At 33.7% G+C, this 14,350-nt stretch overlaps 1 protein-coding gene across 5 annotated transcripts in view; it reads right to left on the bottom strand.

Annotated features, from left to right (window-relative positions):
- Positions 1-484: 484 nt before the first annotated feature.
- Spata6 (spermatogenesis associated 6) overlaps positions 485-14,350 on the bottom strand; it is a 166,289-nt gene continuing 152,423 nt past the window's right edge. For all 5 annotated transcript variants that reach the window (XM_058570767.1, XM_046468810.2, XM_046468811.2 and 2 more), the window contains one exon: positions 485-12,255. In XM_058570767.1, coding sequence (XP_058426750.1) covers positions 12,075-12,255 — 181 coding nt within the window. In that variant the 3' untranslated portion in view covers positions 485-12,074. The remainder of the gene's footprint in view (positions 12,256-14,350) is intronic.

Here is a 14,350-nt window from a genome sequence, read left to right as displayed (position 1 = left end):
TTGAGAGGAAAAAGGAACTAATAATTTTTAGGCATCTACTGTTTGTTAGATACAATACTAGTCACTTTGCATTTACTACCTCATATAGTCTTTAAAGTACCCAGCCTTGGTGGATATTATCCCTATTTATAAGTAATAAAATTAAGGTTCAAGATTTCTGATTTCACCACAGTACAAAATTCAAACCCAGGTGTAAACTGTCCTTTATGCTAAATCATACAGCCTACATAAATTAACTAGAAAACTTATAGATCATACAAAACACTGAATAATTTGGTCTTATATCTTTAAAAATTTGTAAATATTTCTCCATATTTATTCACATAGCTCATCTCCACTATTTTCCTCTACTCAGATCCTTAAGATCTTCCAAAATGCTCTCTCCACTGACTTAGACTCTCAGTAGTTGCAGTCACCCTTTACTGAGCCTCATGCATCGCACCACATGCTCCACACATACTGACTCTTCAAAGGATCGGACAACTATATGAAATGGCTTTTATTCTTACAAATGAGAAACATCTTCACAAAAGTTCACTTTAACATAGAGGTGACAGAAAAGGTAACAGTGATTCTGTTCAGCTCTAGAGTCCATAGTTTTGCTTCTAGGCAGTATGGAACACTCTAAGCTGCAGACTTCAGTTTCCCAGATCATTCATAAAAGCAAGGTATTATGATTATATGTCTGGGAATGGTCAAAGATGGCCATTTAATCCTATTACTTCTCTGAAGAATGAAGGGCAATAGTTATTAATATCCTATTTCATAAACAGACAAAAATGAAGTCCAAAAAAGTTGGAAGTACTTTTTCCTACTATGCAACATTGTTTTCAATCCCAGGTAATGGAAATATGAATATATTAGTTGAAAAACCGTACATGCATAAATTTCCTCCACTCTTTGTTTGCAAAACTCACTAATTACACTTAAAAAAACAACAAAAAACTCAAGTAAATTAGTGAAGAATTAATTACCTTCATTGATAAGCAGAAATCACTACCAGGATGCACTTGTTTTCAATTCAATTATATATGTTCCAAGACATTGTTTTTCACTAAGGGTTTTTCTAATATCTTCTTTCTGAACTATATCATAAACACAGAAATTTCTTTAAACTTTTACTTTAACAGAAATGTAATGAGGCTTGACTCTGTCATTGCTCAACTAAAGAACATGGCTGGGGAAACATACCCAAAGGAAGGATATCTAAAGGAACCATATCCAAAGTCCTGTATGTGGAGCTATCCTATACATTAACTATGGTCTCTATGAGATCTTGGATCAGTTAAAATACATCTTCAGGCAATGTCCTTACATTTTAATGCATTAAGTTTTCATTTGAATCCACTTAGCTTCTTTCTGAAGAGGTATCAGCTCCACCATTTTGAAACAAGAACTATAACAAGTGGAGTTTTTTTAAACTGCTTACCTATTATAGAGGCAGAGTTGTATTTAGATTCAAGTCCAACATTACCATTTACTAGCTGTTATTTACCACTGACCAATTACAGTAGTTTAAAGCTGAGGAGTTTCCTCATCTGTAAAACTGAAATTTCACATAACTTCCCTGGGTCATAGACATGTTGTGAAAATCAAGTCAGATAAGGTATACAAATCACCAAGTACAGATTACAGCCTTGAATGAATATTAGTCTAATTCCCTTGGTTTAAGAACTTCAAAAATATATACTGAAGAGGCATGGGGATTAAAACAAAAAAAAGCACTTTCTCACTCCCCCACAAACCTGAAAACATTCAAACACTATACAAATCCAAGCAGAATACATTCTCTTCCATCAGGCTCATGTACATTATTTAACCCAGCTTGAATGCAATATACTAAAATTTAAGATATATAAAAGATTGCATTTCATTGAGACTATTTTACTTCAATATTCACATTATACCTTTTATGAATTAAGAGAGATAAGCACAAGTTCTAGGACGGTTATGTATGAGCGCTAGAAGATACAATCCTTCAGTCAAAAATGAACTGCTTTGTGAATTACAAAAGATAAGACATTTGGGAAAAATGATTTTTAAGGGTCTTCTTGGGAACTAAAAAATTTGCATTTCATAGAAGGGATTTAAATTCCATTGCAATATAAGGTGCCCAGAACAACTGTACGTAATTTCTTCCTTGATCTATTGCCTAACACTATACTTATCATCTCTTGCAGTAGCAGTTTAGGAGGTGGTCCTACTCATATAATAAGCTCTGTGAATCTTGGTTAGAAAGACAGACAAAAAAGCAAGCCATTATACTTTTTAAAAAATAATTCAAGAATATACTTTTGAAAAACTATGCTACAGAATCATTAACTAATTGAATTGAGGAACTATGGCTTTCTTCTTGAGCACCATGGGACAAACCATGTTTTTTCTACTATCTTTTCCATTTCTTCTGTCTCATGGCTGCAAGCACTTGCTGATAGTAAAGGGTTATCAGTCAGGACATCTCAATTCTTATATCTGGACAGAGTTAGACTTTGCATTGCTTTTAATGGCCCATCATGAATTTTTTAATGCAGTCATTCAACAAATATTGAACATCTCCCATGAGCCATAGGATACAGAGATAAATGACGTGTGACATCACTGACCAGCAGGAAGAGTTAAGGGAGTCACTGATAATTTGGTTTGTTAAGTGCTATAATAAAGATATGCCTAACTTATGGTGCTGGTGATACAAAGATGAAGAAATGCACCTATAACACAAGAGCTTACACAGAATATGCAAAACTGAGTCAATTCATATATATTAACAGTTTTTTTTAACTTGTCTGTCCTACCATCAATATTCAGGGTAAGCTCCTTGAATCTTGAGTTCAGAAACCTATTAGGTCCAGTACACAGTGGAAACTTTATACCCCTTGACCAACATCACCTCATTTCCTTATGTACTCTAATGGCTCTCAACCACCATCATCCTCTCCCCTCCTCCTATGAGTTTGTTTTGGATTCCCATATAAGTCAGATCATGTAGGATTTTTTTTCTGTTTTGCTGAATTTGCTTCACACAGTGTCTTCCAGCTTCATCCACATAACAAATGGCAAGACTTCCTTCTATTTTAAATGGTGACTAGTATGCCTGTCCTACCATCAATATTCAGGGTAGTATTCCATTGTACATACACAATTTTCTTTATTCATGCATCTGTTGATAGATATAAAAGTTGATTCCATATTATGGCTATTTTTAATAATGCTATAAGAAAAAATAGGAGTGCAGATATCTCTTGGTGACCCCGATTTCAATTCTTTGGCTATAACTCTTGAAGAGGGATTGTTGGGTCATATGGTAATTTTATCCTTCATTTCCTGAGAAAAATTTCAAACTGATTTCCACAGTGATTATGTATATTCTCACAAACAGTGTACAGAGGTTCCCTTTTCTCTGCATCAACAACACTTTGTATCTTTTGTCTTTTGGGTAATGGCCAGTTAGCACATCATTTTTAAAAGAGATTATTCCACATTTTGCATTATTGACACCCTTGCCAAAGATTACTTGACTACATATGCAAGGTTTTACTTTTGGCCTCCTTCCTCTATTTGTTTATATCTGTGGTTTTTTTTGGTCAGTGCCACAGTGATTTACTACAGATTTTTTAGTATAATTTGAAGTCAGAAAGACTAATATCTCCAGCTTTATTCTTGTTCAAAATGACTTTGCCTATTTAAGGACTTTTATGTTCCAAATGAATAGACTGTTTTCTCCAGCTTTGTAAAAATAAAAAAAGCCAGTGGGATTTTAATAAAAACTGCATATGGAGATGACTTTGGGTAGTATAGGCATTTAACAGTACTGTATTCCAATCCATGAACACGGACAGGCTCAGTGGCACATGCCTGTAATCCCAGTGGTTTGGCTGGTACAGGAGGATCCTAAGTTCAAAGCCAGCCTCAGCAACTTAGCAAGTCCCTAAGCAACTCAGTGAGACCCTGTCTCAAAATAAAATATAAAAAAGGGCTGGGGATGTGGCTCAGTGGTTAAGTGCCTATGAGTTCAATCCTTGGTACCAAAAAAAAAAAAAAAAAAAAGTTCCTAGTCCATAAACATGGTATATCCTTCCAACATTAGTCTTTTAAAATTTCATCAATGTGTCAAAATTTCCATGTACAATTTTTCACTTCTTTGGTTAATCCCAGAGCCTTTTTTTAAAAACTAACTTACATGGTATTGTTTTATTTTTTCTTTCAGATAGTTCAATGTTAGTGACTGTAAATGATACTGAGTTTTATGTGATGATTTTGTATCCTGAAGCTTAATTGAATTTATTAATTTTATCAGATTTTGTGTAGATCTTTAGGGTTTTAATAAATATGATAGTGTCATCTGCAGAGATACTTTTGCATCTCCTTTATAATTTGGGTGCCCTTTAAAATTTTGCCTAATTATTCAGACTAAAACTTCCAATAATATGTTGAACCACAGTGAAGGGGGCCTCTTGCTATGCCCCAGACCACAGAAGAAACATTTTCAATTTTTTTCCCATAAATTATAGTTTGGACCTTAAGTCCCTCAAAGGCCCATGTGTTTAAAGGTTTGTTCCCCAGAATGGTGCTTTTTGGGTGGTGGTGGAAACTTTAATAGGTGGGATCTAGTGAAAGAGTTTAGGTCATTGGGATCATACTCTTGAAAAAGACTGATATTCTGGTCTCTTTTTCACAACTGAGCCACAAAGTAAACATCTTTGCCCCACTGCACACTTCCCACCATAATGTATGTCCAAACCCCAAAGCAGTGAGCCAATCATGAGCTGGAACCTCCAAAATCGTGAGCTAAAATAAACCTGTGTTCTTTTAAAGTTGATTATATCATGTATTTTTTTACAATAACAGAAGTTGGAGTAATATAAATGCTAGCTATGGGTATTTCATTAAATTCCTTATCATGAAAGGATATTGAATTTTGACAAAGCCTTTCAGCATCTATTAGGATGAACATTTGGTTTGTATTTCATTCTTTATATATCACAGTTATTTTTGTATATTGAACTATCTCTGTATCCCAAGGATACAGAGATCATATGTCAGAATCAAATGGTATTTATCCTTAAATACCATTTTATTCTGACATATGATCTTTTTAATGTGTTACTAAACTAATTTTCTAGTATTTTACCAAATGTTTCTGTATATTTGCTCATCAGAGATTTAAGGTTTCTTGTAGTGTTTTTGGTTTTGGAATCAGGGTGATGCTGGTATCACAAAATGAGTTTGAGTGTTTAGCTTTCATATGTTTTGAAATAGTGTTAATTTTCCTTGCATATGTGAAACAATTCACCCATGAAGCCATTGGATGGTGGGCTTGGTTGAAATTCAAGGAGAATTGAATTTCTTGTAATTGGTCAAGTTATTTCTTCCTGATTCAGTCTTGAAACTCTTTTATTTTCTGAGTGGTTGAATTTATCCTTTTTACATAGGTTACTAAATTTTTTGGTATATAATGTATAATAGACTATGATATCTTTTATTTCTCTGTCATCCATTGTAATGTCTCCTAATTTTATCTGAAAGTTATTTTTTCTTAGTTATTCTAAGGGTTTGACAATTTATTGTTTCAGAAAAGCAACTTTAAACTAGGTGTTTTAGGCCTCCTAGTATTATCATTTTGTTGTCAATTTTCTTATACTTTAGGGTGCTCTAATGTTGGATGCAGATAGATTTATAATTGTTATATTTTTCCATTGACTTGAATCTTTCATTATACAATAATATTGTCTCTATAGTTTTTGACTTAAAGTCCATTTTGTCTGATAAAGGTATAGCTGCTCCTGTTGTCTTTGGTAAGCCCTTGGATGGAAAATCTTTCATCCTTCACTTTCAGCTTTCATACCCAAAATATCTCTTGCAGACAGAATACAGCTAGGTTTTGGTTTTTTTATCTGTTTATTATATGTCTTTTTATTGGGAAGTTTCATCCATTTACACTTACTGTTAATGACTGGTAAATAAAAACTTGCTACTGCCATTTTATTAACCTGTTCTCTGATTTGCAACTATTTTATTCCTATATTCCTGTCTTCCTTATTTTTCATAGTGATTTGGTTTGATTACCTTCTCTATCTTTTGTATATCTATACTTTTTTCCTTTGTGGTTTATTGTATGAAACTTCTGGTATGTAGCCATCTATTTTAATTTGCTAACAACTTATGTTCAATTACAAACAAAACAATTTTAGCTTCTTCTACATATACTTCATGTTTTTGAAATCAGAGTTTGCTTTTTTGTATAGTGAACTGTTTACTGAATTTTTGTCATTACAGTTAGTCTACACACACACACAATTTCTTTTTTGGGGGGGAGTAAGGGTACTGGGGATTGAATCCAGGGCCTTGTGAATGTGAGGCAAGCACTCTACCAACTGAGCTATATCCCCAGCCCCTCAATACTTGTTTTTTAACCTTTATATTAGGATTAAAGATTATTAGCACACCACCATTACAGTGTTAAATTAGCTCCTATTTCACTCTATATTTGATTTTATCTGTGGGATTTATATTTTCATATTCTATCAAGTTGCTATTTAGCATTCTTTATATTTTCCTTGAAGAACTCCCTTAAGCAGGTAGGACAAACACCCTCCGTTTTGGTCTGGGAAAGATTTTATCACCCATTCATTTTTAAAGGATAGCTTTTCAAGATACACTTCTTTTCAGTTATTTCACTGCTTTAATCATATGAATCCTGGCTTCCGAGGTTTGTTAAGAAATCCACTGGTAGTTTTTACAAAGGTCCATTGTATTTTGGCAGTTTAATTGTAATGCATTTCATTGTAAACATCTTTTTATTCAATCATTTTGGACTCTTCTGGATGTCTTGTCTTCTATTTCTCTTGAGTCTGGATGTCTACTTCCAAGGTTTGAAAAGTTTCAGTTATTTCTTTAAAAGCCTGCTGCCCCTTTATATCTCCTTTTTAACCTTTTATAATGCATGTATTGGTTATTTGCACTGTCCCATTAATACTATATACTTTTAATTTTTCCCTCCAACTAAATAATCTATTTTTGAATTCAATAGTTCTTCTGTTTAAGTCTGATCTTGAAGCTCTCTAGTGCATTTTTTAGTTCATTGTATTCTTCAGCTTGAGAATTTGTTGTATTTTATTCTCTTTGTTGGGCGTCTCAACATTTTGTTCATGGTTTGTTTTCCTGTTTTTGTTAGTCTGTGTTATCTTGTTATCTTACTGAGCTTCATTAAAATAATTATTTTGAATTTTTGTCAGGTAATTCATGTTTCACTTTCTTCCATTTGTTTAAGGTAAGTTAAAATGTATACTTAAGTTAAAATGTATACTTTTGATGGATTCATGTTTCCCTGTACTCTTGCATTGGAGTCATCAATTTGGAGAAATCAAATTTAACAGACTATCTTTGGAGGAGCATGAACATGCCATGGCACTGGGACTAGTGGTACATGTAGAACCAAATGAAGGGGCATGCCACCACAACTTCAGATCTGCAGGAGGGTAGGATAAGTGGCACAATAGCTCAGGCAGCTGAGGTCTAAAACACTGACCACCAGTGTGGTCCTCAGCAGTGAATACTGTAGGGTTCTATGGTATCCACAGGGGTTGTTGGGGGTCCTTGGGGCTTTTGAGGCCAATGATGAGTGCACCCACATAGGGAAAGGCCAGAGATGATGATGTGAGTACATATGTTTGCAAAAGCTAGAGCCAGTAGTGGAGCAGTGAAAGGTGGCTATGAGCTGGAACATGTATAGTGGTACAAACCAGCAATGTATCAATAGCAAGTACATATGCTGTTGAGGGCTGGAAGAAGGCAAGCATACAGTGATACAAACCAGCAGTGCTTGTATATACTATGGCAAAAGCCAGGGCCAACTGAGTGCATGCCTTCAGTAACAAGAACTTGTCACAGGCATACAAGGTAGTTAAAATTGGTATGGGTAATGGGGTCAGGGCCAGTTATATGCAGTAACTGTACTGGAAACCAGTGTCAGTATGTCCACAGTGACACTGGCTGAAGCATCTCCTATTGGGGTAGGTAGTAGCTCAGGCACCTGGATCCATGAAGGCAAAAACCACAGGCTGTCATAAACAAAAGCCATGGATGATCCAAGAGAAGGCTTTTGAGGTCCTCTGAGTCAAAGGCTACTGGGGTCCTCTTAAAGGTAGGCCACCTTGGAATGTCATAAGTCCATATGACACAGAAATTCAACTTCTAGGTATGTACTCACAAGAAATGAAACAATATGTCCACACAAAAATTGAGGATAGGAAAGGCAGCAGAACACAACAGACACTAGTATGGCAATATGTAAATCAATGGATGTGTAACTGATGTGATTCTGCAATCTGTATATGGGGTAAAAATGGGAGCTCATAACCCACTTGAATCAAAGTGTGAAATATGATATATCAAGAACTATGTAATGTTTTGAACAGCCAACAATAAAAAATTTAAAAAAAAAAGAATCAAATTTGGGTCATAGGAGGTGTTATGATAAAGCTAATGACACTTTCTGGTTATACTTTTGGGGAAACCACCCTTATTTCCCTCTTCCCATCACCAGGTCATCTAATCAGCATGAGCTTTGGGTCCAGAAGATCTGGATGCAAGTCCTGGCTTAGCCACTCATGAGCTTGCCTCTGGCTTTTAGTTTCCTCATCAGAGCACATGTACTAACACATTCAGTGTCATCACAAGGAACAAAAATGACAATGTGTGTAATATATTCAATAAACTGGCATTTTCCTGGAAAAAAAAATTGAATATAATATTCATAGCAAATTTCATAATGAGCCCAAAGTGAAAATTCCCCAAATGTCTTATCAACTGAATAGATAAACAAAACATGGTACATTCATACAATGAATTATTTACTAATAAAAATAAATTAAATAATGAAACATGTTATATTTTTATGAACCCTGAAAACATCCTAAGTGAAAGAATGTAGACACAATAGGTCACATATTATATGCTTCCATTTATAGGAAATGTCCATAATAGGTAGAGAGACAGAAAGCAGATTAGTGTTTTCCAAGAGTTGAGGGGACAGGATATTGGAAAGTAATTGCAAATTGTTAAAGGATTTTTTTGGGGGGGGATGATATTTTGTAATTAGCTAGTAGTTATGTTTGCATAATTCTGTGAAAATAGCAAAAACTACTTAATTATGTACTTTGAGAGCTAATTATATCTTAATAAAGCTATTATTAGCAAGTAAACACAATGATTCTCTACTTGCTCCTAGTTTTTAATCAGGAGCTTAATCTTTGAAATCAAATCACAACTACACTGCCTAGGACTTCCTGATCATACACATTAATCAATTGTACAATTATATAAATGTTAGACTGCTAAAATTATTATTTTAAATTAATCATTTCAATGCTTTATATGTGACAAAACTGAGTTTCAAGAAGGATAAATGATTTTAGAGTACCATAACTAGTAGTAGAACCAGGGAAGATTCTCCCAATGGTATGTCGTCATTTCTTGGCTAAATTAAACATTTTCTTTCCTAAAATTCCCTTTCTATTTAAAGAAGAAAATATATAAAAGGAAGAAAACAATCTTACTTATTTCATAGTAAGCCCAATGATTATTATCACATTTATGGGAAATAAAGGATAGGAATAAACAATTGTACCTTTTGCTTCTATGAATGAGAAAATACAACTATATTAGTACTTGAAGGTTTTACTATTTAAAAACACTACAATACACAATAAGTGAGAGTAATAGAACAACAAAGACCAATCCTTCCATTAGGAAATGGAAAATAATCAGATGCAGCAAAGATGCTGTATATCTAAGAATATGCTCCCATTCTTTATAGATATGCCAAATTTAATCCATAGGAAGATGGTCATCAGTTTCTAAATTTTCTTTGAGTTCTACTTTTTGTGGCTCTTAGCTAATAGCAGACATAGGCACAATAAGTAATTTTCATGTTACTTATTCAGAAGATTTTCTGTGATAGTATATAATATTGTCTTTGATATACAAATTTGTTATTTTCATTAAACAGCAACTTTTAAAACAGAAGAATTTTTCATCTTTTCCCAAAAAAACACTAATTTCCACTGAGGATATGCCTTTCTAAAAAGAGCATTCATTATTCAATGCTAAAATTCAAAAGCTTGTTGTACAAAACATTATTTAACCTACAGCCAGAGGGTAACTCAGTATTTGTGTAGTGTTAGCATTTCATCAGTTGGATGATGTACCAGATAATGTACCAGATAAGAGCACTTGGGGTGGAGCAATGGGGAGTTGGGGAAACAGGGAGTAGTGGCTGTAACAACATTGTTATATGCTCAATTTAGGTTAGGAAATTCTAGGTTAATTCAATAAATATTTAAGAAGCATCAATTATGGGTCAGACTTTCTACTAGATACTGTAAAAGGTTTATCCAGAATTTCTTAAAGTCTCCCACATGGTAGTTTTCAGTATGATTATGGAGACCCTAGGACCTAACTTGGCTAACAGCCCCAGTTTATAAGTGCTGCCCCCACACATTAATAGCATCCATTTTCATTCCTGCCATTCTACGTAGGACTCAATAAGACACATACACATGCACCCACATGTGTGTGTCAAACCAACTTTCATGAAACTTACATGACCAATAAAAAATTATATCTACATTCCTATAAACATCTCTTAGAACCATGGTCTGGGTCCACAGAACATGGTTTAACAGCCATACCATTCCCTTTATTTGACAGCTGAGGAAACTAAGGACTAGAGAATTAAAGAGATTCAACTAGAAAATGGCAGGGATGGGAGAAAGCCTAGGACTCCAGCTCATATTGCCATGCCCTTTTCTATATATCACAGATTGCTATACTAAAACATTCTTAACCTGAAGTTAAAAGTTCTATTATTAGATAACACATGTATATTGTTTCCTAACACAAAGTTATCCAATTTCCCATTTTAATTTTAATTTCAGTAGACTGCAAGTCATTTCTTTTTCTCTTTAAATCACAACTGTGGACTTAACCAATGATAGTCAATGAGAAAATATCTTGTAGTCAACTCTTCAAGCTTGTAAATAAATTTTACTTATTTCAAACACTTTGCTTTCCCTTCATTCACTCTCTGGTGAATTTGGCAACTGACTTTTGTTTCATATCTTCAAAGTGTCACTGGATTCATAGGTTATGTGTTGGATGGGAAACGAGGAGCTCATTTTATTATTCAACCAATAAAATTTTGAGTGCCTAACTAAAAAGCACTCTGCCATATTATTTTATTTCCCTATGGTTCCAAGTGTCCAATAAAGTGAGGCTGCTTCAAAATGCCAAAGAGTTTAAATTACAAGTCCCTATTTTTACTGAGTTTCTACATACTTGATGATATAGGCTATTTTCTGATTCTACTTGCATCAAAAGGCATGGCCCTTGAAGAAAATTGTGCAAAGCATTCTATCTTAAAAATTAGTTATTCACGGTTTATACATGGCCGCTGCTATGTCTAATCTTACACATTTTAGGTATCTTATAAAGTAGTTCTTCTAAAGAAGAACTAAAGAAAAGAGGAAGAAAATGATTATATAAGCTTTCTACTGTCATGTATAACTAAAAAGAACAAATAAAAAATGAATATTAAAAAAGCTATTTCTTATGAGCTAAGAAATATACCTAGAAGAAAAGTAAAAACTATCAGTTAAAACAGGGTTTAAATTCTTGGGAAATTCATTTTATATAGTATATCTTTCTGTTCATTTCTAAGTTAATATTAATTAAAAATAAAAGAAAAATACAAGGTGATTAGGGCAGAAGAACATTTCTAGAGAGAAACTGTTCAATTTGCAGATGTTGATATGAGATATATGTGAGAAGCATGCTCTCAGAGATTGAAGTTGTGATTGTGTGGCATAGCTCTGACATCTGAAACAGCACAATCTCCTGCAATAAAAAAGGCTTGTTTATGAAAATGCACCATTTGAAGTAATAAACTTGATTCAGTGTTAACTATTTTACTCAATGAACCACCTGTTTTTAAAAAAAATGAATACAGATATCGATCACATCAAACGATTTCATTGAGAGGTTGACACGGACATTCACACAGTTTATCATGGATGGTCTCAGAAGCTTTCCTGTGTATGAGAAACAGAACTACAGGCCTTTTTGTATAAGTTCCTGTACATCTTGTCCATGCTGTTCTCAAAGACGGGTCGGTGGGATTTTCCCTTATTGTAAGAGGCTGCCCTGGACCAGTATTCACTATCATCCAAATGGAGAGAGCCATGTGGCCGCTGATATGAGCTATAAAAAAAGGATATAAACAACAGTGAAACCAAAAGGTTTAAAACAATGGTAAAAGTAAATTAGAGGTAGTACTATTTAAACCTAACACTTTTTTTATGGGAGTGTGATACTTGGCAGGGGTGGGGAGGAGGACTGTGAAAAATAAAATACGCTAAAGGCTCTGCATCAAATACTGACTCTCTAAAAGGAGAAACAGAACTATTTGTGTGAAACAGTTACAAAACAATAAATGAAAATTTCATGTTGTTAAAAAGGAATTCAGAAAACAGGTACGGCTTGGTAAAAGCAGCACACAGATGGTCTGGTATGACCAGTATGAGAATAGCCTTTTAAAGTCAGTCTGGAACTTTGGGACCTTGGGAAATTCATTTAACTGTCTAGAGTCTCAGTTTTCTCAGCTATATTTTTACATATATATAAATTTATATATATAAATTTTTATATATATAATTTATATATATAAATTTTTAATTTTTAAAGTTCATTGTATAGCACTTACCTCGAGCACAAAAGTTATTGAATAATATGAGGCATTGAATTAGATACTTTCTATGAATTTATCAATAAATATCACAACACTTACAAGTGGATAGAGGTAGAAATTAAAACTAAGTGAGGTTAAATGATTTGCCTAAGAGCACTCAGCTAGAAAGTGACAGATGAGAAAGGAGATAGGTCTGTGGCTCCAAAGCTTTTCTACTACGCCACACTGCTATTACCCTCAGGAAGATGGAGAAACGTAGACTGAAGATGAAACACTTATGAAAAATAAAAATAACACAGAAGAGTCTGACTTTGAAGTAACAGGGATCTACTACAGTTTTAAGCATCTGGAAAAAAAACTAAAAAGAACAGATATGTAACTAATGAAATATATCAGGACTAGGTTAGGTGTAATATTCTTTGATGGGTTGGTAATATTTTTTGATAATATTTGTTGAAGATACTGAAGTTAAAATTCTACTGTCATGAACATTAATTTCTGGCTTTAACATAATTTGCTACAGATAAAACATCAATTTCTTCAGAGAATTTGAATTTTTTTAAATAAATGAAATCAATCTACTTCAATAAGTGAAATACTTATTATAGATTAGACCACTCAAGTCTGTTAGAGATTATGACATTTGTGTCATATGGAACTGTATTTCTTGACCATTAAATGTGACACTTTCTTCATATACTTAGATCTTACTTCATGAAACCAATTTCTTCCCCTGACTTATCAGTTCTGTAATATTATTGCCATTGTCTGTGGCAAAATAGGAATTCTTGGAGCTCTTTATCTGTAAAGAGAATTTATTTGGCTTGATGTCAGTCTTCATTGTACATAACAAAAATGATGACACAAAAAGGTGTGGAATATCCACATGATCACCCTTAAACCCTGACACTGTCAATTGAGGATGTAGAATAATGGAAATATTTACACATCAACTTTGTGTAAAGTTTGGCATGACCCAGTTAGAGGGATTATGCAACTTTAACCCATTAATTCTATTCCTAATACCCAGAAAAATCTTTACACATGCGTAACAGTATGTATGTATAAACATATTCATAATAACAATGTTGGGAACAACATAAATATCTACATTAGAACAGATAAATAAAAATGTGATTTGTGTCCTATGCAATGGCACATACACAGCACAGATATTGTCCTATACAATAGCAGAGGATACAGCAGGAAACGTTAATGACTTACAGCTGCATGAATAATTGTGTTTGAAAATGAAAAACAAGTAGGAAAAAAGCAAGCTGTGAATACTACACATAGTTATAATCACACTTATGTAAGGTTGGAAACAAGGACAATTAAATACATTATCACTTTTGGATGGGATACATGTGTGGTATAACTCTAAAGAATATGACACAGCCACATCAATGTTTATAATAGCAGCACAATTCACAATAGCTAAACTGTGGAGCCAACCTAGATGCCCTTCAGTGGATGAATGGATAAAAAACTGTGGCATATATATACACAATGGAATTTTACTCAGCAATAAGAGAATAAAATCATGGCATTTGCAGGTAAATGGATGGTGTTGAAGAAGATAATGCTAAGTGAATTTAGCCAATCCCC

This window comes from Marmota monax, unplaced genomic scaffold (genome assembly GCF_021218885.2).
Source record: "Marmota monax isolate L192 unplaced genomic scaffold, Marmota_monax_Labrador192_F-V1.1 WCK01_AAM20220418_F8-fsc00008, whole genome shotgun sequence".
In the NCBI taxonomy this organism is placed as follows: domain Eukaryota; kingdom Metazoa; phylum Chordata; class Mammalia; order Rodentia; family Sciuridae; genus Marmota; species Marmota monax.
Note: the sequence above shows the minus strand (reverse complement) of the source record. Positions and strands in the feature narration are given on the sequence as shown.